Source organism: Phaethon aethereus (genome assembly GCF_964289735.1).
Source record: "Phaethon aethereus genome assembly, chromosome: 21".
Taxonomy (NCBI): Eukaryota; Metazoa; Chordata; class Aves; order Phaethontiformes; family Phaethontidae; genus Phaethon; species Phaethon aethereus.
The window spans coordinates 1,797,015-1,817,762 of record NC_138597.1 but is presented as its reverse complement, the minus strand read 5'-3'; the positions used below and the strand labels follow the sequence as shown (position 1 = coordinate 1,817,762).

The 20,748-nt window shown below is 45.2% G+C and overlaps 1 protein-coding gene across 1 annotated transcript in view; it reads right to left on the bottom strand.

The window, feature by feature from the left end:
• SPEN (spen family transcriptional repressor) overlaps window positions 1-20,748 on the bottom strand; it is a 67,002-nt gene that overhangs the window by 3,644 nt on the left and 42,610 nt on the right. Inside the window, exons 4-11 of the mRNA XM_082009415.1 lie at window positions 19,293-19,453; window positions 17,862-18,062; window positions 16,852-17,003; window positions 14,383-14,508; window positions 13,696-13,809; window positions 12,385-12,498; window positions 10,654-10,754; window positions 229-8,167 (exon numbers count right to left, since the gene is read on the bottom strand). Of these exons, the coding sequence (XP_081865541.1) occupies window positions 229-8,167; window positions 10,654-10,754; window positions 12,385-12,498; window positions 13,696-13,809; window positions 14,383-14,508; window positions 16,852-17,003; window positions 17,862-18,062; window positions 19,293-19,453 (8,908 nt within the window). The remainder of the gene's footprint in view (window positions 1-228; window positions 8,168-10,653; window positions 10,755-12,384; window positions 12,499-13,695; window positions 13,810-14,382; window positions 14,509-16,851; window positions 17,004-17,861; window positions 18,063-19,292; window positions 19,454-20,748) is intronic.

Below are 20,748 nucleotides of genomic sequence, written 5' to 3'. Positions count from 1 at the left end.
AAAATGGGGGCTTTTAGCTTCTTCTAATGCCAAGCAGTGTTCAAACCCCATTTCCCAAACAAAAACAGCTCCTTTCATGCTTTGGGACATGAACTTAAGTCGGGCTTGGAGACTAACCACACAAGAGCTGAACTCTGCTCCTGTGGCCACGCAGAGCTGCACCGAGGCTGTAATTAAAAAGCACTTCAGATTTCAGGCAGAAGGAGAAGAAAGGGTTTTATTTCTCACCTGAGATGGGGTCATGCTCCGGGAAGGCAACCCCATTGGCGAGGCACCCGGGAACTGAGGATGCCCGAGCTGTGCCGCTGTATGGTAATTCCTCATGTCGCCATACACAGACCGATAATCGTGAAAGGAGCTCCCCGCGGGGTGCATGATCTGTACCCCGTGTGGTACCACCACCGGCTGCGTCAAAGGCAGTCCAGGCAGCTGGCTGCTGGAGGGGACGCTGAGGAGCCGGGGCTCGCTGTGAGGAGAGTGTGCCATCTTGCCTTCGGAGGATTTTGGCGTCTCTTTTCCGGGCTGCGGGGTCTTACTGACAGGGGGAGTTTTCCCAGCCCCTTCAGGCGTTCGGGATTGTCTCGTTTCCGAGTGGTGTTCGCCCACGGCAGCCATGTGCGGGTGCATGATCATCCTCACGTCCCGGGGGACGTTGTACTGGTCGAGCCTGATGCTCGTGGGGTGAATGCGGTAATCTGGCTGCATCACCAGCACGTCCGACTGAACGGGGGCCGGTCCCCTGCACACCGTGGTGTGGTGGTAGTGCATCTCCTCCTCGGAGGCATGCTGAGAAGACAGAGGCGGCATGACTATGTCCCGTATCGGAGCTGGCTGGGGCGTGCTGGATCGCTGAGGTTTGATCTCTATCTGGGGTTGCAGAGCAGCTCTGGGGGAGTGGAGCGCTTCCGGGCGGATGCCGTAAGGGATGCCGGAGAGAGGAGGGGTGTTCATCCTCACCTCGCCTTGGGACAGATGGCCCAGGGACACAGTCTGTGTTACGCTGTGAGGGGGCATGATAACAGATTGCTCGGGATGCATGCTGGATATGTACTGAGGAACGGGAATTCCCGGTGCCAACATGACTGGGGTACTGCTCGATAAAGCTGGAGACGAGGTACTGCCAGGATGACAAGGCCGGGGGAACGGCGACGGTGAGTGCCCGCTAGTACGCGGTGAGTGCGGCTCCTGTTTGGTGACCCCCAAGTGGGAAATAGCCCGGTCGGTCGGGGTGCTGGGTCCCGAGCTGACGTGGTTTGCTTCCGAATGCATTTTCCCAGAGAGGGAAGGGTGGTGAGGACTGACTCCAGGACTCAAGTTGGAGGGTTGCAGGGTCTTGGTCTCCACTTTCAGAGCGGCTGGATCGGACAGTTTTTTGTTCACAACCATTTGGTTGTGGACAAGTACGGGTGGAGTGTTTACAGTCTGTGTGAGGACTTTACCGGCCTGAGACGCCGGAGTCTGGACAGAAAGGTGGGACGAGTCGGACTTCTCCAGCGCAGTGCGCTCTTGTTTAACGGACGAGATGACAGGCGACGTATTGTAAGGTTGGGTTCCTAGTACCAAAGAAGAATGGGTGGAAACAGTCCCATAGCCCGCCGAGGTCTGGGAGCCTTTCGGCGTCGGCTGAGATGGCGTGATAGGTTCCTGTTTAATCTGAGACTTGGATACAGACTGCTGAAACTCTATGTCGACAGCACTGGCTGGGGGAATCTGGCTGATCTTGGCACTAATTCGCTGAGGGCCTTCCGTCTTCTGCCCTGAGTAACTCAGAAGCACTACGCCTTCCGAGGTGTTCACCCGCAGCCCTGGACTGGACCCAGTCTCCACAGGCCTCTCCTCGATAATAGACATCGATCCCGGATGAAACCTACTGTTATCATTTGTGCTCGACCTCTGCTTAAATTTTGGCGAAGGGGCATTGACGAGACACGTCTGGGTTTGGGGAGCTTGCTTCACCAAGGTGATCCTTGGAGCCTCCTCCAGATCCACGCTGTGGGGCATCCTGCTTATAACAGAAGTTGCTTTGGGAGCAATCACGGTACTTATCTTTTCCTTCTCACTGAATACCGGTGCTTCGGCCACCGGAGGGTCCAAGGCATTGGTGACGGGGACTGCTGGCTTCTCCTCCGAAACTGGTTTTATGGCCTCTACTGCAGGATGGAGGGGTGCCTCATCCAAACGAGGCGCGCTCACCGGCTCGGCGTGCGTCGTCGTCACGTGCGTGGAGGTTATGCTCGTTGCCGAGACGTACTTGGGCTCCATGAGTATCTTCCTCAAAGTGCTGGAGTTTGTATCGATATCTGACGCCTTTGTGTCTGGTGGGAGAGCGGGTGGGGGTGTGGAATGGGCACGGGGTTCCTCGTGCCTTACCATCCACTCTGGCACCTTGGCAGCGCCAGAGTGAAGGGGGACGATCGCAGCGGGCACTGGGGTGGGCAGCTTGGCCACTGCCGCTGCTGTAGGGACAGCGGGAAGGGCTGTGTTTGGGGCGCTCGGCGGCGTGATGGGCGCGTTCTCTATGGGCGACCGAATCTTGAATCCACTCTGACTCCCCTCGTCGAGGGGAACCGGTGGGGCAGCCTGGTCCAGAGGAGCTGGAGTGGGAGCTTTTGGAGAGGTGCTGCGTTCAGCGTCAGCTTCGTGCATGGCCACGACGTCAGCGGCTGCAGCCTTGCTGGCATCGGAGGCACTTGGCTCCACGGACTCCTGAGCTGTGGTTTTAGTTTGCTTTTCCTCCTTTGAGGCCTCTTCAGGTTTTGTCTTTACTTCATTGGCGGGGGGCGACTTGCTCTGTACCCTCTCCGGCTCAAAGGTGTTGACTTCAGCGGCGTCACCCTTTCTGCTCGTGCTCCTTTTGCGTCTCTGCCGTGTGGTCTTCTGACGGCCCTTTTCCTTCCGAGCAACTTCAGCCTCCTGCAAGGTCTCGGCCTCCTGCGCAGAGTTGGAAGATTCGCTGAAGCTGACTTCGGCCTCCTTGCTCTCCGTCTCTACTGCCGATGGGGTAGAGCCGGGAACTGGCTGCACCGCAGCCTCCACGGCCGCCTCAGTTTCTAGGATATTATTAACCGCTTGATCCGTCTCGGGCTCCATCTCTTCCCGAGGCGATGGTAACACCAAGGGCTCTGCGGGGATTTCTGTTTCCGATTCAGCGGGATACGTTGGGGGTGCAGGAAAGCTCTCTGTCTCCCCAGAAATATCATTGATGATGGAGCCGATGGCTGCTGCCAGCTCCGTTTCACTGGCCTGATGTGCAGGTTTATCTCCTTCCTCCTCCTGACGAACTTCAGGCACGTCTGCCGTCGGCTCTTTGTAGGCAGCAATTGACGGAGGAGTTTCGGTGAGTTTTGCAATATTCTCCACGGCCTGCTCAAGTTCAATCTGTTTTGCTAATTGGGCAGCTTCAGGGGACTGCTTTGGCTCCCGCATCACCTCTTTTTCTGTTTCTGGGAATGGATCTTCTATCTCATTCTTAGCAAAATGGGGTGGCAAGATGTCCTCTTTTTGGGGGCTCTTCATTTTGGCCGGTGACAACGCCACCGGCTCTGCCTCCTCCTCAGTTGGCCGCAAGGCGCCCTTGACTTCGTCCACGTTGAGGCGTATTTCTACATTTTTGAGACACACGGATGCTTTATCTACGACAGTTTTGGTATTTTTATACCTTCCCCTTTTGGATTTCGTAACCTTTTCTGGTGCTGTTTTTTTCTCAATGATCTCAACTGTGGGGATTTCTAGCTGGTTTTTCTCTTGATCCAGGTCCTTCCTATCGCGTTTCTGCTCGCTCACTGCCGTCTCTCTCTCAGTCACTTTTGTTTTATTGCTGTTGTCACTGACGCTCGATTCCTGGCCGCTTCTTTCAGCAGCATCTTCAGCTTCAGCCGAGGTATCAGCTTTCGGTTCGTTCTTCCCTTTCTTCCCCTGTTGGCTGGCAGCAGCTGATGAGTGACCGTGTGTTAGCTTCTGGGATCTAGGAGACCTCCAACCTTCTGCAGGCTTAGGAGCTTCCGCAGCATCTTTACTTTCAGCGTCCTCCGTCTCTTGCTGTACCGGTTCTGTCTTTATTGGAGAGACGTCCTCCTCCGGCTTACGGCGAGTTTTCGGAGGTCTTCCCCTCCTCGGGGTCGTAGGAACGGTTGTCACAGTGTCCTGTGGTTCCTTTTCCCCTCTCTTCCTGGTGGATCTAGTGACCTCCACAGAGTCCTTCACCGGAGACGGTCCTTCATTGTCGCCTGTGGTAGCGTAGACTGACCTTACATTTCTGCGCCTAGTCCGGCCTATTGGCAAGCTTGGCTCCACGTTTTCTGGCTCTGCAGCAGAACTAGGGGATTTAGCAGCGTTCCTCGAAACCTTCTCTGCCTCTACTTTCAATTCGGAAAGCTTCTGCATCTCCCCACGAGGAGAGCTCGACCTTTTGAGTTTTTCACGGTCAATTCTTTCGCTCTTCCTCGTAACGGGCTTTTCCGTGACGTTAGCTGCAGCCGACTGCACAGGGGTCTTGGAGCGTTTACTCTTGTAGGACTTTTTATCTTTCACAACAACTGGAGGTTCAACTTCCATATCATTGTCGGAAACAGGTGGCAGGACCTCAGCAGCCGCCTCCACCTTTTGACTCGCGCTAGCATCAGCGTTGGCAGAAGGTGGAGGATTTTCTTCTTTAGGCTCAGCAGCCTCATCGGACTTCTGAACGACCTTGAGCGGAGGTGGAATCAATTGGGCACCTTCAGGTTCTGGATCTACACTGTCTCCTTGGGAAAATGAAGCTCCGGGAGTAGGAGGCTTGGTATCCAAGTATGAAGGATGCTCTGTGGCCACAGCATCTTCCTCTGGTGCCAGGGTTGTAGCAACAACTTCTTTACTAGTTTCTACGACTGGCGGGGGTTCAGTTTGCTCGGGTGGTTCGATTTTGACAGGAGCAGCAACTTCAGGAAAAGGTTTTGGTTCCTCTGCTGTAGAAGCAGGTTCAGATGTTTTTTCTTCTTTTACAGAAGCTGTTTCCACCACTACCTTTTCGTTTGCTACCTTCTCAGAAGCAACTGGTGATGGTTCCTGTGGTACGACAGCAACCGAAGAGGGACCAACCACTGAGGAAGTTTTATGTTCTGGTTCTTTACTATCAGGAACCGTTTCTGGTGTTTTCGGCCGGTTTTCTTTATCTTCCTGTTTTTCCACTTCTTTTGGTTTCTGATCTTTCTCTTTTTCTTTCTGTTGCATTCGCGTTAGTTCAATAAATCTACTGTGGAAGAGAACCACCGGTTCTTGCACCAAATCAGCCGCGCTGTTCGTCCCATCGGAGGAAGACTGTCTCCCATACAATCTACCAGAAATGAAGTCGAGATCGTCGTCTTTTTTCTCTAAATGCTGCAGGCGCTTGGAGTCTTGTTCAAAGATTGAACTATGCAAAAAACGAGAAGCAAACAGTTCCTGTCTCTCTTGTTCCTCCTCTTTATGATCTTCTTTCTTATCATCCAGTTTTCCACCTTCTGAATCGGTCCTGATTTTTTTCTTTTTCATATACCAAGATGGAATAGGTCTCGGAGCTGAGTCAACCTTCTCTTTATCTTTATTGTTTCTAAAACTAGCAAATCTTGAATCCCAATCTAGAAAGGACCAGTTTTCTTCTCTGGAGGAAGAGAGAGATTTAGCTCTTTCAAGCAAGGCCTTTGTGTCTGGTGTGATTGTCTTGTCCAACGCAAAAGAGTAAAATTTGTTTCTTTCTAAGGAACTCGACAGTCTCTCCTCTCTTTCACGTAACTTCTCTTCTCTGTCCCTTAATAAAAAAGACAACCTGGAACTCTCTAACAAGGACGAGGCTTTCGGGGAATGGGGCTTGTTTTCACTGTCATCATCCGAATCTGACGGCACCTCCCCGGGTTCCAGGTCTCGGACAGACCGCTTGCGTATGCTGTCTCTTTTGACAATGCTGCTTGGAAAGCTGATATCAACTCTACCAGGCTCCTGCTTCACTTGTGTTTCCCACCTACTCGAGTCATCTTCAGAACTCAGTACGGATAGTTTTATTTTAGCCATTTCTGCCATCTGCTCCCTTCTGCTGGAATCGTAAGGATTAAATTTCAGAGAGTCTTCCCTCACAGTCATGTTGGAGTACGAAAGACCCTTTTCTTCTATTTTAGGTGACTCTTTGGTTTCCTTTAATGGCATTAGCCTCGGAGAATCGAGCGTGTCTTCATCTTCGTGGAAAGGGAAGTGTCTGATACTAGGGGAACAGGACGTCCTTTCGGAGTCCTCACTCACCTGACGAGAACTTCTGTAGTTTCTTTCTCTTTTAGTGCTAATTTCAAAGTCAAACTGGTCAGTCTTTTTCCTTTTGCTTGGTGGAGAGTCATCGGTGACATCTTGCGGAGGTTTTCCCACCTCGTGGACCAAGCTCCGTCTTTCATACTCATCCACATCTTTCTTTGGACTGCCGAACTTCTCAGACTTCGCTATCTCCATTTCCAGCTGCTGTTTTAACCTGCGACTTTGCTCCATTTGTTTCCTGTAGCTTTGCGTGTGGTCAATGTCAATGCCAATTTTCTCCTCTGCATCAGTTGACTGAGGTTTCTCTTGGCCAAGTTTATGGTCAGGTGTGTCTTCAGGAAGACCAGAGTAATTCTTCCTTGCGTCCTCTCTCTCTGTTCCTTGGTCGTCTAGTAGCTGTACCTGTTTATGCTGGGGTTTTACTGGGTTCAGTTTTTTAGAAGAGAGTTCCTGAACTTCCACTGGTTCATCAGTTGCCTCCATTAGCCTTGCCTGCAGATCCAGGGTGGGGCGCATGCCAATCCCACCAACATTAAGAGTCTCCTGAATTTCTTTGGGGCTAGTAACAGGAATAAGCCTTTCCAGTTTGAGTTTTTTAGATTCCCTTTTAAGCATCTCCTTCCTCAGGGGTTTCCTCTCTAATTCCCCTTCCCTTAACATTGTTGCTTCTCTAGACGAAGCCGTTGCATCAAGCTGCTTTTTCAAAACCATGCGTGCATCCTCCTCATCTTGGCTGCTTCTTTTTACTTCCAGTTTTTGCCTCTCAGGCTTCAGACTTGCATCGGCAAAACGTCTTTTACGAGCCTCCAACTTGTCTAAATCTACCACGTTGGCCCCCTCGGAAATTTGCTCCGTCTTCAAGTGCTTTTTGGGTTTCATCTTTCCCTCCTTATCCACCACTTCTACGTGACTGGCAAGGGCTTTCTCTTTTTGTACCTTGGTTCTGACAGGTTCCAGTTTAGACTGATCAGACTTGGTTTGCTCAGCTTGAGATGTCTGTGTTTTTTGTTCAAGAAGCGGGGACTTTATAGTATCATTATCGAGCTTTGCTCTCAGTTTCTCCAAAGAGGGCTGATCAATAACTTTCCCTTCCTTTTCTTTCACTCGGGTCAACACAACACAGGGCATTAATTCCAGGCGGTTTTTAGCTGTCCCTTCTTTGTCACCTCTCTCTTTACTTTGTTTACTGTTGCCCTTCAATTTTTCAGGGCTGGGCTCTCTCTCATTCTCTTGATCTGTTTCAGAAGACTGAGAGCTGGGCGAATGGATTTTTGCTTTTCGTTTTTGCTTGTCGGTTTTCTCCTTTTCTAGTTTTTCTGGCTTTTCCTTTCTCACCAAGCGTTTCTCCTTGTCGACTCTCTCCTGGTCAAAAGCACGCTCCTTCTCCGTTTTTTCATTTTTTGCGTAACGTTCCACGCGGGCTTTGTCAAGCTTGTCGTATCGTGGAGGAGACAGAGAGCTGCAGCTGCCACTGCGATCCGATGACCTGCTGTAAATCCTCCTCTCCGAATCGCTCTGCAGCCTTTCCGATTGGGAGGGAGACGCTCCAGGGCTCTGTGGACGCCTGGAGTGCGTCGGACTCTGGCTCCGTTCAATCGGTCTCCGTTCGTGGTCTCTGTCCCGATCGGATTCAAAACGTTCCCTTTCCCTCTCTCTCTCCCGTTGCCTGTAACTGTATTCCCTTATGTCTTGCTCGTATGGGTCGCCTCTGTAATCCCTGTACTCGCGTGGGTCGTCGTAGTATCGTGGGTCATAGTAGTCTCCTTGGTAGGGATCCCACTCAGCGTAAAATTCTCTGCCTCGAGCTGGGTACTCTCGCCGAGGATCTTCAGGATATGTCCCTGGAGTCCGAACAGTCTCATAGTAAGTACGATCAGGGGCATATTCATAAGATCCTCTTCTTTCATCTCTGCTAAATATAAGAATAAACAAATTGGTTTTCCTTCTCAACCAACGCATTGCATTACTTTGCTATGTAGGGGAATCATTTTATGATAATTTCTTTAGTATTAGGAATACTAAAGAAATAGCTTCATACAGAGATTTAACAATGAATCGGTGTGCAATGGAGTAAATGCTTTGTTAGCTTATCAATTATCGTCTGCAGTTAATTCGTCATTTTGTGATAGCTCTGCCAAGTATCTTTCCATCAGCCTCACTGCTTTGTTTTTGCCAAATTCAAATATTGCATTAAACTCGGGGAGAACCTACATAGCACCTGTACACTCAACATGCACTCTGTCATGGTGAAGACCACCCCATCTCAGGAACCTGAAACCTACCTCGCAAAACATGAGTCAAGTCAAAATTCAAGGGTGGAACCTCTCCATTACTAAGCAGTAATTTCTTTAAAATTCCCAAACCCTGTAAGTGATCATTTAATTCCAAAATTAGCTCTTTCGCTGCATGTGACATGCTGACATTGCCTATTTACAGACCAAGTCAACAACAAAAAAATCAGGTTATTTCTGAGAGCAGGTGAGTTCATGGGAAGCATTCAGCAAAAGAAATCAAGCAATTAGCGTTATTATCTCAATACCTTCAAATAGCAAAAATAAGCCATTTGTAACACTGAACACGCCCTCTTTGGCAGTGGGGTGGCATAGAGCTGGTGCTCCAATTCTCCACCGTTACAGACTGTTTTGCACACTCTATTTCACATACGTTTATTTAGCCTCACAGTTTATGTTTTATGTTAAAAGCTGACAGGTTCCATGTTTCAAGGAATTTACAAAATTGAAAAAGAACAGAAAGAAACAAAACATGGGAGACAAAAAACTCATTCTGCATGTGAAGTGGGACATTGTGAAAGGCAGCTGTAAAGTTAAAAAAATTAATCATGGGATTTGTTTGGTTTTTTTTTTTCCTTTGGGTCCCATTTAGACTGGCTACAACTACAGCCTAAGAGAACCTCGTTAGTGCAGATCTTGGCATCATTGCAAGGGACGGTGAACTGCCAGGAGGAGCTCAGAGGTGGACTAGAAGATGCAGAATTACAAGACTCGCTGCAGAGCTCACTCAGATCACTCCGTGATTCATTATTCCTAAGCATCTCATAACGACTATGTGAGTATAATGACAAAAAAGGAAATGCAAGACTAACGTGTACCCAAGTGTCATGTTGTTCCAGAAATGAGCGTTCTACTCGGAATTCTTTCATGGCAAAGACAAGCCCAGCTGACTCCTGTGCGTTAAAACACATCCGATAATGCACTTCTCTTTTCTGAATTTGGTGTAGTTCAGGGGAAATTATTACTGATTGCTTGCTGGCATATCACAGCATCTGGCAAGGACTGGGGAACGCACACATTTATTTCCATTATGCAAATCCTGATTGCCAATTTCCAAACCCTCCTTGCTTCTAGATCTGGCAATTTTGCATATATGTTAGACCAATCTATTTTGCTGAAAAAAAACCCATTAAATTTATCTAGTGCACAGGTACAATCAGCGTCACACTGGGCTTACTCATAGGTAAACCAGAATCCTAACGATTAAGCCAGCCTCTGAAGGTAAAGAAAATGCACCTACACAAAAAGAAAATGCTTCCCTTTTCAGCCCTCACTGTAGTCATTAGTAACAAAAACACAGATGTTTATTCAGCCACTGGAGGAACAAAAAAAGCATAAAATGCGGAGTGCCTCTGTGCCAGGCTGCTCTCAGCCCGGGTCTGCAGATAAGCGGCCATGCAGGGGCAACACAAGCCTTTGCAGCATGTGCAAAAAGGCCAGACACCATCATGGCAGATGCTGCAGATGGACGTCAACACAGAACACATTTTTCATGTCAAATAGCAAAAAAAAAAAAAAAAAAAAAAAAAGCCAACCTGCAGCCTCATCGTATTTTATTATTTTCTCAAGTTAACGAACTAAACTGTGGAAGACCAAGTTTTACTCTCTGCTCAACAGATGAGCAGCAGTAGTTTATCAGACTATATATACACCTGTTAACATATACAATTCTCTTGAGGGGTATGGGAAGGCATTACAGATAAGCTATTCTTTGCATTCCTAAGAAATGATAAATGACTCACAACTGTGTCCTGGTGACCCATCACAGTAACCGGATACTAAATATAGAGATCACGCAGACAGCCAAAACCTCCACCTAAGTATGAATTTCAGTAACCGACTACGCTTCAGATGTGCGATATCCTGTCTGCTTTAATCTGCACAGTTTAAGTCTGACCATCTAAATTTGTTAAAAAAAAAAAACATACTGAAAAAGTAAAAGACAGTAAAAATATGTCAAAGCATTGTTAATAAAACTTGAAAAAGCAGGATAAAGTTGAGAGGAACAACAATTATTTGTTTAATAATTACAGCCTGAAGAAAGTTTAATTGCACTTAAGAGGATGCTGGAAAAGGAAGAGACCGAAATAAAGGTATTGACACGTGCCTTCTTTCTGCCAGCATTTCATAGAAGTCTCTGATATCTTGACCCGTTTTCTCCATGGAATGATAAAACGCCAACTGACTTTCTCGATTTGCAAAATCCACCTGAAAAATAAAGGGTAAACCACATTCAGTGAGAGAAACATCCCATGTTGACAACATTTCAACTGTCTGCTGCAGTCCGAAGGTGGGAGCAGAACTGAAAATGGGGATGGTAATATTCAACAAAAAAATGTCAAATGCTTCTCAGGACTGGCCCTACGCATCCCCAGGAATAAAGACCTTTCTCTCTTAGCTCAGCGTAGCTGCATGGAGCTATACAACTACCTCCTTACTGGGGTATGTTGTTGTAGCTGCCAGACCAGAGGCTTCTGTTCAGTAAACCAGCAGGAAAAATACACATTATTATCGTGGTATTGACGTTCCTAATACTACGACTCCAATTAAAGTTCCAAAGTCCCTTTTATCTCAACGCAGTGCTATAGCAGGTCAGTATTACTAATCTGTTTCAGACTCCACATTATCTGCCTGGAGTTATACAGCAAGGCAAAAGCAGGGACGGGAAAGGAACCAAGCCTCCTGAATTGCAGCTCCCTATTCCAGCTACTCGAAGACTTGATGTTTTCTAGTCAATATTAAGAGGCTAATGGCATAGCTGATGCAAAAAATTAAGGATCAGAATGGATTTAACTACATGTATTGAGCATTCTAGTTCCTTCTTTTTCAAAAAAATCAGCCTAGATATTTGTATAACCACAGCAGTGGAGCCACAAACATACACGCATCATGGGTGTTGCTTATTCCAAAGTTGCTAAGTAGCAAGACCCACAAACACAAGATACGAAACTTTCAAATGACCACACATTTTACTGCATATAAAGGCTACTTATATGCAACCATCACACTTAGGAACTACAGTATATCCAACTCCTAACCCCAATGGGTGTGAAGTTGCTAGGTTAATACACCAGACGAGAAAACATGCTTGAAATTGTTACCCACTTTTTAGGAGAGAAGAAAGGAGGAGGAGGAAGATAATTCAGAGGGTTGGCCAACACCTCACGTCCCCAATTAGCGGAACTGACGGGACAGTCGTAACAGGTATTACCACATTCACCCAAATCCAAGACATCCCTGTAAACGTTGTGTTGCTCCACGAAAAAGTACTTCCTATCTATTTTTTAAGCAGCATTTTTAATTATTAATGGTTTTAATCTGTTACAAGGAAGGAGCTGCCATCGCAAGAGCAGACTGCATGCCTGAGTGGCCGTACCCCACGACTACGGCATGCAAAGCCACTGCAGATCGCCTCGGTCAGGTGAAGAGCCTGGCCATCAGCACGGAGCAGGTGAAATGCAGTGGTGTGTCATCCTGGGGCAACTCACACCGTCAAGATTTCTCTTTTCTGACATGAAGATGGACAAAAGTTTGCCTTGGATTTGGGTAAACGAGGTAGTAACACGGACACCAACACTCAGGAGCTTAGAGAGACAAGTTCAGTGAAACAAACGGCAGAATACTGGAAAAGGCTTTATAAGTAACAGTTCAAGATACCCTAACATCTTGATAAGCCGAGTATAAAAAAATAGTTTCAGCCTTTGATGTCTGGGACATAGGTGTCCCGCTTAAGTATTCCTTTTGACTGGCACTCTGCAAATGCCAGCATTTAAGGGGTAAGGCCTAAATACAATTTTTGTTTCTCTTTTGTTTTTGTTTTGGAGGTCATTCTGCACACCTTAATTTTATTCCCACCGATTTTCCTCCCCTTGGTCTCTTTTACAGCTGCTTGTGCATATTCAATCTCATTGTAGAGAACCAGGGCCATGCCTTTTAAGCGGTCAAACACCACCTGTAAAAAACAAAAAAACAAAACAAAAACCAAATAAGAGCCTCATCCACAGGACTTAATGTCAGTCCCAACAAAATCCTAAGTCATGAGGATACCAGTAAGAAAGTAATTTTTAGCAAGGTAAATTTCCAGGCTTTTCTGATGAGGCATATTGTAATGAAGAGACAATAAAAGGACACGGGACTGCTTTGAATTGTGGATATTGTGGCTTGAGGTATATTATGCCTTTATTTTGTTTTTCTGTATTTTACTTTTAATTTTTTTTGTTCTTTGGCGACTGAGTTTTGTAGTTTCTCTTTGTTTGCTTTTATTTTTTTGAAAAATTTCCAATGTGTTTTAGGGGGGAAAAAAGGTAAAGGGAACATTTAATCCCAAAATGGAAACAGTTTTTGTTATCACAGTCTGCAGTACCACTCGTCACTTGCTAAACGCCCAATTTCCAAATATTAGCTTCCTTTAGCAACATAAACTTATTATTCAAGCAACAACAGCTACAATAGAGAATGTCAAAGCTGTGACACAAACCCACAAAAATCCTTTAAGGAGGCAAGACCCTGATCCTGCGAAGATTTACACACATCGCTTAACTTTAAGCACATCAATGTCCAAAAGAAATACACCGGACAACTCACACGCTTAAGTTTAAGCATGTGCATAAATCACTAGCACCGACCCACAGCAGGGCAGGTAACGCACTCCCACTGTGCGATACGGGTATGTTGCACCATCATTGACTTTCTCTCTTCTTTCACGTACTTTTGTCAGTGCGACTATCCTAACTGCTTTTAAAAAGTCTTTTTTTTTGGTCTGCTGAAAAAAATAAAGTTATGTCTAATTATGTAATTAGCATGCACAAGTGTAACTACAGAATTAGACTGCTGTTCCTCCAATGTTAGCCTTCTAAAGAAATTTTGTTCGGGAGAGACTGTACTGCACAAGAGCAACAAATGGTTTCCAATACTCATTATCTCGGCTCATCCAAAATACTTGTAATTTTTTCAAAACACCAGAAGCAACCGCTCAACGTATCAGATCAACAGGATGCAAAGCTACAGCGCCCTGTCGGCCAAATTACACCCCAGAGAGAATTTCTCTACCTGAGCTATAAAGCCCTGGACAGTCGGGGTTGAAAGGACAGGATGGGAAGAAAGGAAGACAGTAACAACATCAAACCACATGCCAAAGCCTCCCACCTACCTTTACCACAGGCCCGTATCGGCAGAAATGACGAGTTAAATACTGATCCGTAACGTTTGTAGAAAGACCATCTAACCACACGCAGTTTGTAGGCATGCTCTTTCCAAAACCCAGCTGAACACAAAAGGGCAAAACTTCCATCAGTACAATTCACAAGCGTTAAACTAACTGAACAGAGCACGCCTAATTAAAGAGTTATTTGAAGAAAGCTAGGCATTTGTACAGATTTTCTAAAATTAGCATCTCGCACAGGTGCAAGCAAGACAAAAATCAAACAGCAATTAATGAAAATAATTCTGCATGCTTAAACAAATACGGTGTTTGACAACATTTGGTTCTTCTACAATTTGAACACATCTAAAAAGTGACAGGTTGACATCTCTGGGGACTGACAGCCTCTGTTTATCATCGGTATTGGCACAGCTTCCCAGCACAGCCTCACCAGACACGGACCTTAAGGCCAGGGAATGTCAGTCTCCAAGTCTATTCAATCCTGGGGCTCCTTGCTGAGACAGCCAACAAAAATGCTGATTAATCCCAATTATGGTGGTGGTTGAAAGCATCATGCTCTAATCTGACCTATGTATTAAAAAATGTCTTACTTCCATAAACTATGCTGCTGCAAACATCTTATGATGTAAATGAAAGTAAAGGAGAAGGATACAGTCCACGGGAGGATTTCCTTACCTTCAGCCGGTTATTTCCAAGATATTCCCCATCCATCTTCTTAATTGCTTTACACACACTTGCAATATCACAGTACTGCAGGAATGCATACTGAGGAACACCGTTCACTTTCTTAATGTCAATATCCTAGGGAAAAACACAAAACAGAACAATCGACAGTCAGCAACAGGCCAAAAAGGACATTCAACAGTGTCAATTAGATCTATGAGGGTATATTTTTGAGACCACACATGGCACAGCAAGCACTCTTTAATTAATATTTTCTTCAGAGAGAGGATTTAAACAATAGTAGGCAGTTAAAAACTTCACTGCTCTTCTGTATCTCACTCAATGGCAAAACCAAATCCTTACTGACGCAGGGAAAGCTCTTCATAATGCAGATTTGAAATTCAACCCCACAGAAGTAAGCCTGACCTGATCAACAAACAGTAGCTTTAGTTCGTTAATGTTATGTCAAGAAGAGACAACTCAGAATCAAAGAAATACATATTCATTTTCGCTTGCAAAGGCTCAAGAGAAAACAACCTGCTCCGTTCCTCATTTCTGAGCCAAGAGGCAAGCAGGGTTTCTTTTCCAAATAAACATGATCCATCCTGTTCCTAGAAACAGAAACTGATGCTGGACTCGTCTCTTGAACCAACTTGGCACTGACATGGCAAAGGCAAAAAAGATCCTCAGCTTCAATCGCTGCTGGTATTTGATCCCAAGCCACCACAGGCCCATTCAAAAGAAAGCGCAGTCACGAGAAAGCTACGAAAGCCTGATAAAGGCTGATTTTAATCGATTTAAAAAACTCAGCAAGCTTGGAGTTGACATTTGGTTAACATTCAAGCCCAGCACTAGTACTGGCAAATGTAGCGAAAGCCTCTGAACAAAATTATGATTCATTCCCAGCTGAAAATAGAAGGTGGAGTGTTTTGTTTTATTTGTTTAAACAGCACAAGCTTCCTTTGTGAGCTACATGCCAATGCCACCACGCGAATTTAAGCACAAATGTTCCAACATCCAAGACAGACCAATTTCGTGGTTAATAAATTTAGGGACAAGGCAGCAGTTTGATACAGTCTCACCCAAGAGCTCTTTATCCAGGAAAACAGAAGTAAACAGGGAGATTTACACAACTATTAGACTTCTATAGCCCTGGCCTAATGATTTAAGTGGAATACTAACAGAGGAGTACATTTCCAAGTGTCTGAAGTAGCACGATTGCAACCATGGCAAATTATACTTGACCACTCACCCTGGGCAAGCAACTCCTTCTGACAGGCAAATAAAATATCGTTACTTTGCTCATCATCCATTGGAAAGGTTATAAACCTGGTCCCTTTTGCACCTGAGCTTTTAAGTTTTCATGGAAACTATGCAAGGCAGCACTGCTGCCAAATTCTGACCGTTCAATTCAAATAACATTGACAGGACAGCACTATTTCATGGAAAAGCCAATTTACAAGACAGTTCACTACTACTGATAAGCATCTTTATCAGGACAGCTCTGCTGGTGTAACACTAGGAAAGGCAGGCACTGCGCAAATACATAAAATCAGCGTTGATGTCAAGGATACAGCAGAGGCTGGATGCACAGGAGTTGCCAGCCATCATAAAATGGAAGTTTTGTATTTGTCCACATTGTATATGGAAGCAATCCTCCCCTTCTTTTGTGGGGGGAAGTACGTACAGGGTTCCTGGTATGTGTGACTGGTACCTCAACGGTTACAAAAATATTTCAGAGCAGAATGAATAAGGCACAGCATGTTCAGAAGCAGCCACAGCTACCAGTGAGTACATAAACTATCAGAGCTGAAGCCCAGATTCAATTAATTAAACGGACTGTGGATAGTTACTTTACTTTTCTGGATAATTTCTCTTAAATGCAATATTGATACTACTTGACAGAAAGAGGCATGAGGAGAGGAGAGGGGGATGACTGCTGCTCTATCTCGTTCAGATACGCCTGCTCGGCTGAAAACCCAAATCCCACATGTGTCATCACTAATCCATCTGCTCTGTGCCTCTTCTGCCCTGCTGTCAGGGCGCACGCTGTGATAGCTGATGGCTACTTCCTCGTGCAGCAGCTAAACTCTTCGTTTCAGAAATCAATAGGGAACTGAGACTTCAGAGAGTGGTACTGATTCAACATGAAAATAACACCCAAGCATATTTACATCCCAACTGCCTAGTTAGGCTTTCCTGCAAACGCTCTGGGCTAGCAGAAGACGCATTTCTGGTAAATGCTCCTAGGACTGTTTCTACTGCTACGTTATCCCCTCAATACACATGTGCTCAAATTTCACTCTAAACGCAAAGAAAAGCTTTCAGGTATATTCCAGCAAGATGAATGACTCAGATTATTATACCAAGACCAAATTATCTGTTGTTGACATTACGATTTACCACCGCTCATAGCATTTTACAGGTCTGTACAGAAAGAACAGACAACGACACCCTACGTAGTACAGAGAATTCACATACCACTATTCCACCAAAGCGCTGAAAGATGTTGCGAAGGTCGTGGTAGGTGGTTGTTTTCTCCAGGTTGCCGATGAAGAGAGTTCTTGTCGCTTTAGGGTGAAACTCATCTATCCTTTCATCCAAAGGACGAAATTCATTCTCGCTTTCTGTTTCTAGAAGCAAAAGAGAGGAAGAAATTTGTAATGCACAGAGGGGTTTTTCATGTGTGTTCGGTTCACATCGATGTTTGCTCAGGTCTACTTCCTGACGAGCAGATATGATCTCAACGAGAGTAACCAATGTCTTTGACAAAAATACACAGTACTACGCTTGTGAATTGTGTTATTTACATGGAATTTGAAATCTCTGCATCACACCACTGGGTGAGTGCTGAGGAATTTGGGCATCCTCAGGTGAAAAGCAGCAGCATACTCCAAGAATTTTTTCTTTTAACAAATATTCATGCCTACCAGGAATTCAAGTAAGGCTTCGCTGTACTTGGGGGGGAACAGCACATGGAAGAAGTCTGTTTTCACAAAACAATTTTTAAACAAGTAACTGAAGTACAGACTGACAACCACATGCTCAATGGTATAGTTTTCACTGGTCGGTCATCTGGGCTATGCAGCCTGAGCCTCAAAACTGCAGCTACCATTAGCTGTTTTAATTAAAAGCAGAAAAACCAAGCCTGTGAGGACCTGTACTATGCTTACACCCCCACTGGCTTCTGCTCCGCTGAGACATGGAAGATGAGGTTGTTTCTTCCAGCAGACAGCAGATCCCACTGTTTGAGAGGGTGGCGTGTTTCCTTCTCTGAGGTTTAAGACTGGAACTCTCTCCCTGTTTGCCCTAAGGGCATCCACTCTTCTTGCTCTGGAGTTTATTCTGCTGTATTTCCCAGTTTCTTTAAATTATGTTTCTGCAGAAGCAGCAGTTTTAACATTTCTTACTCCTATGCTGCCTCTTTACAAGAGCCTGTGAATATGCCCAGAACAGTCACGTGTCCAGTTCAAGAAGGGCCTGGACCTTACCTGGTCCTATCCAGGCCGTGACTTCAATCTGCATGCCAAAGAAAAGTTTTCCTTTTGAGGCATTTAGTGCTTTTTCCTGGTCCTCCTGCTGTCGGAAGAACACCAGTCCATACCGTTCCTCAGAAGCCCCGTGAATCTGCACCGATGTCACCTTTCCATACTTCTTGAATTCGTGGAAAAGTCCATCTTTAAGGCTTGTATCTAAATCAACAAATAAACGTTAGTACTATGAAAACATATTTTTTACCAACTTAGCAGCACCATAAAAGACACGAAGAAATCTGATCTTCCTTCGGAAATGTGACTTCACTCTGTTCAACCTGAATCTCAGTGTTCACAGAAGTGCCTGTTTAATTTTGGGTGTTAATTTTGCCAATGACAAAAGCTTCTGGCTGACCCTTCTTTTTGCCTTGATTTTTAAACCCAAGAAACTACACAGACAGGGTTTTACATCACCAAAGCTGGCAGCGTATGGTTATATTTCTAAGAGACATCCAATTCAAGATGAAGAAGAAATAAACAGTGTTTCTTCATTAATAATCCCACACGGATACTGCATAGAGCAGTTTTGCAAAGGTGGGATGAGGCACCTGGAATGGAGATGGAAGTTTTACAGCATTCAGTTCAGTCAATTCAGAAAGATAACTAGGCAGATTCATCAGATTTTGCAAAATCTGACCCACGACCATACAATCTACCTGGGACCTGTGGGGTATTTACCTCGATGTCACGTCACTTCACAGATTATTACAGAAATAAAATCTATAGAAAGAATACTAACATTGTGAAGCATCCTGCTCACAAAGTTAGTATTTTAATTCAGCCAGTGCCTTTGGATGCATGAATTATGTTACAACTGTTTTACAAATGATCCCATGCTGTTTTTTTCTGTGGGATCTCTCCGCAATCAGCACAGGGAACAGAGAATGATCATCCGCACTCCTCTGAGCAGTTTCCTGCATTATTTACCATGCAATATTCAACACCACTATGAACACGCTCATGGGTGTTTTACAGCACTCAACACTGCAATAGAAAACCCTGAAGTTTTTTGTATTATACAAAAAAAACCCAACAACCCTAAGGCATGATGAGAATAAATGGTCCCAAATTTTAAGTGAAAAATTTGAGATTCTTCAGGTTTTTCCCCAGGGAACTCCACGTTAGCATTTCAAAGCACCAGCTCCAGTAGCTGTAAGTGCTCAAGCCCAGGGACTCAAGCTAGGGACTTGCAGGATTTCTCACAGATGGTCACTAATTAAGCAATTTTCCCACCGTCACACAAGAACCAAGGCAGAAGCAGAGAGAGAATCCCGCCCTCAGAGACAGCACATGGCTGCTGCGTCAAAGACACGATAAAGGTTATTTAACTAGTCCCTAACCTGCTTCCTACTCCTTTTTTCCCTGTTTCACTTTCCCAAGTGAATTTACCTGTTGAGCGCACTGGAAGATTTTGAACCTTGATCCCAAAACTTTTCCGGGGTTCATCTTTCTCCAGAGATGGAAGCAGCTGGGACGCAGGCGCTGGGACAGCTGTCGACTGAACTGACCGTGCTGGGGACTCATCGCTCGAGCTGCTGCTGGAGTCACTGCTATAAATGGCATGAAGGAAACGACAGATGAGTGCATGGAGATGCAAAGCGACCAGAGGACACGGGTATTTTACTTAAAAAGCAAAATGTCAGAGAGTTTTTGCTCATCTACAGGCCTTCCTCTCTCCTTTGCCTGATGCAGAAATTCCCGTTGCCATAACACAGCCCAGTTACACACAGGAATTTAGAGTCATTCTACAAATATTCTCCACAAAGCCCTCAGAGGAGACAGTCAGGGAAACAGAATATGGGTAAAATGTCAGACAGATCCTGTTACGCACCGTGACAATGGTGGAGATTTAATTAAGTGTAATACAATGTTGTATCAGTTTAGGAGCTGTGTGGGAAGACTGGAGAAACACCGAGAGTCGACCCTGGCATTCTCCTCATTGCCTCTTGCATATCTTTAAAAAAAGATCATTACCTCTGATGATACAAAAATCTCGTGCGAGGAAATCATGGCAAGTTTTTTTTGGTCAACTGCTCGAGAATAACCTGGGCAGATGTGTATGAACCGGCAAAGGCTATTTGCAGGCTCAGCCTCAATGGCCAGCTTCAGGGTATAAAGAATTCAGACCCAAGAACAGCTTTTATAAACAATAATTATGGCAGAATAGGATTTGCATATTAGATCACATAGATCATACAGAGAGTCAATCTAGTCCACCGACTCTTGACGGTGCACATCGTTAGATGCTTCGCAGGAGAGTAAGAAATACAGAGAATAATGTTATTCAAGCTTGCCCAGTGGGGACACGTCATCATCTTCAGTGGCTGATTTCTTCCCCGAGGCATGAGGGCTTATAACATAGCTAAAAATAATTTTGTCTGACACAACCCTGGAGACTCTCATTCTCCATTACATGAGCAGCCTTCTAAAAAATTCTGCTGGAATTTTAACTCAGAGGCTGGAGCGGGGGGAGATCTGCCACATACAAAAATAACCCTTCAGTTTTACATTTCTGCTTTCGATTTAATTTTTATGCTCCTCTCCACATAACATCAGAAAAACAGTAAGCAAATTTATCTTTTCCTCATCTTAAATTATTTCATAGGCTTCCTTTATGCCCTTTTTACATTAAAGCATTTAACTTTTTCTAGCCTTTTCTCAGGGAAACCATTTCAGGCTTCTAATCATTTTCATTATTTGACTTTGTGACCCCTCCTGCTAGATTCCTCTTCTGCGCATATACAGTTCATATAACGCCAGCGACAGGGTCATTTTTCTTAAAATATTCCAGAAAACCGGTGGTTTTTTTCTGAACATCTTGGTGTAACGAGAGCTGTGGCACATT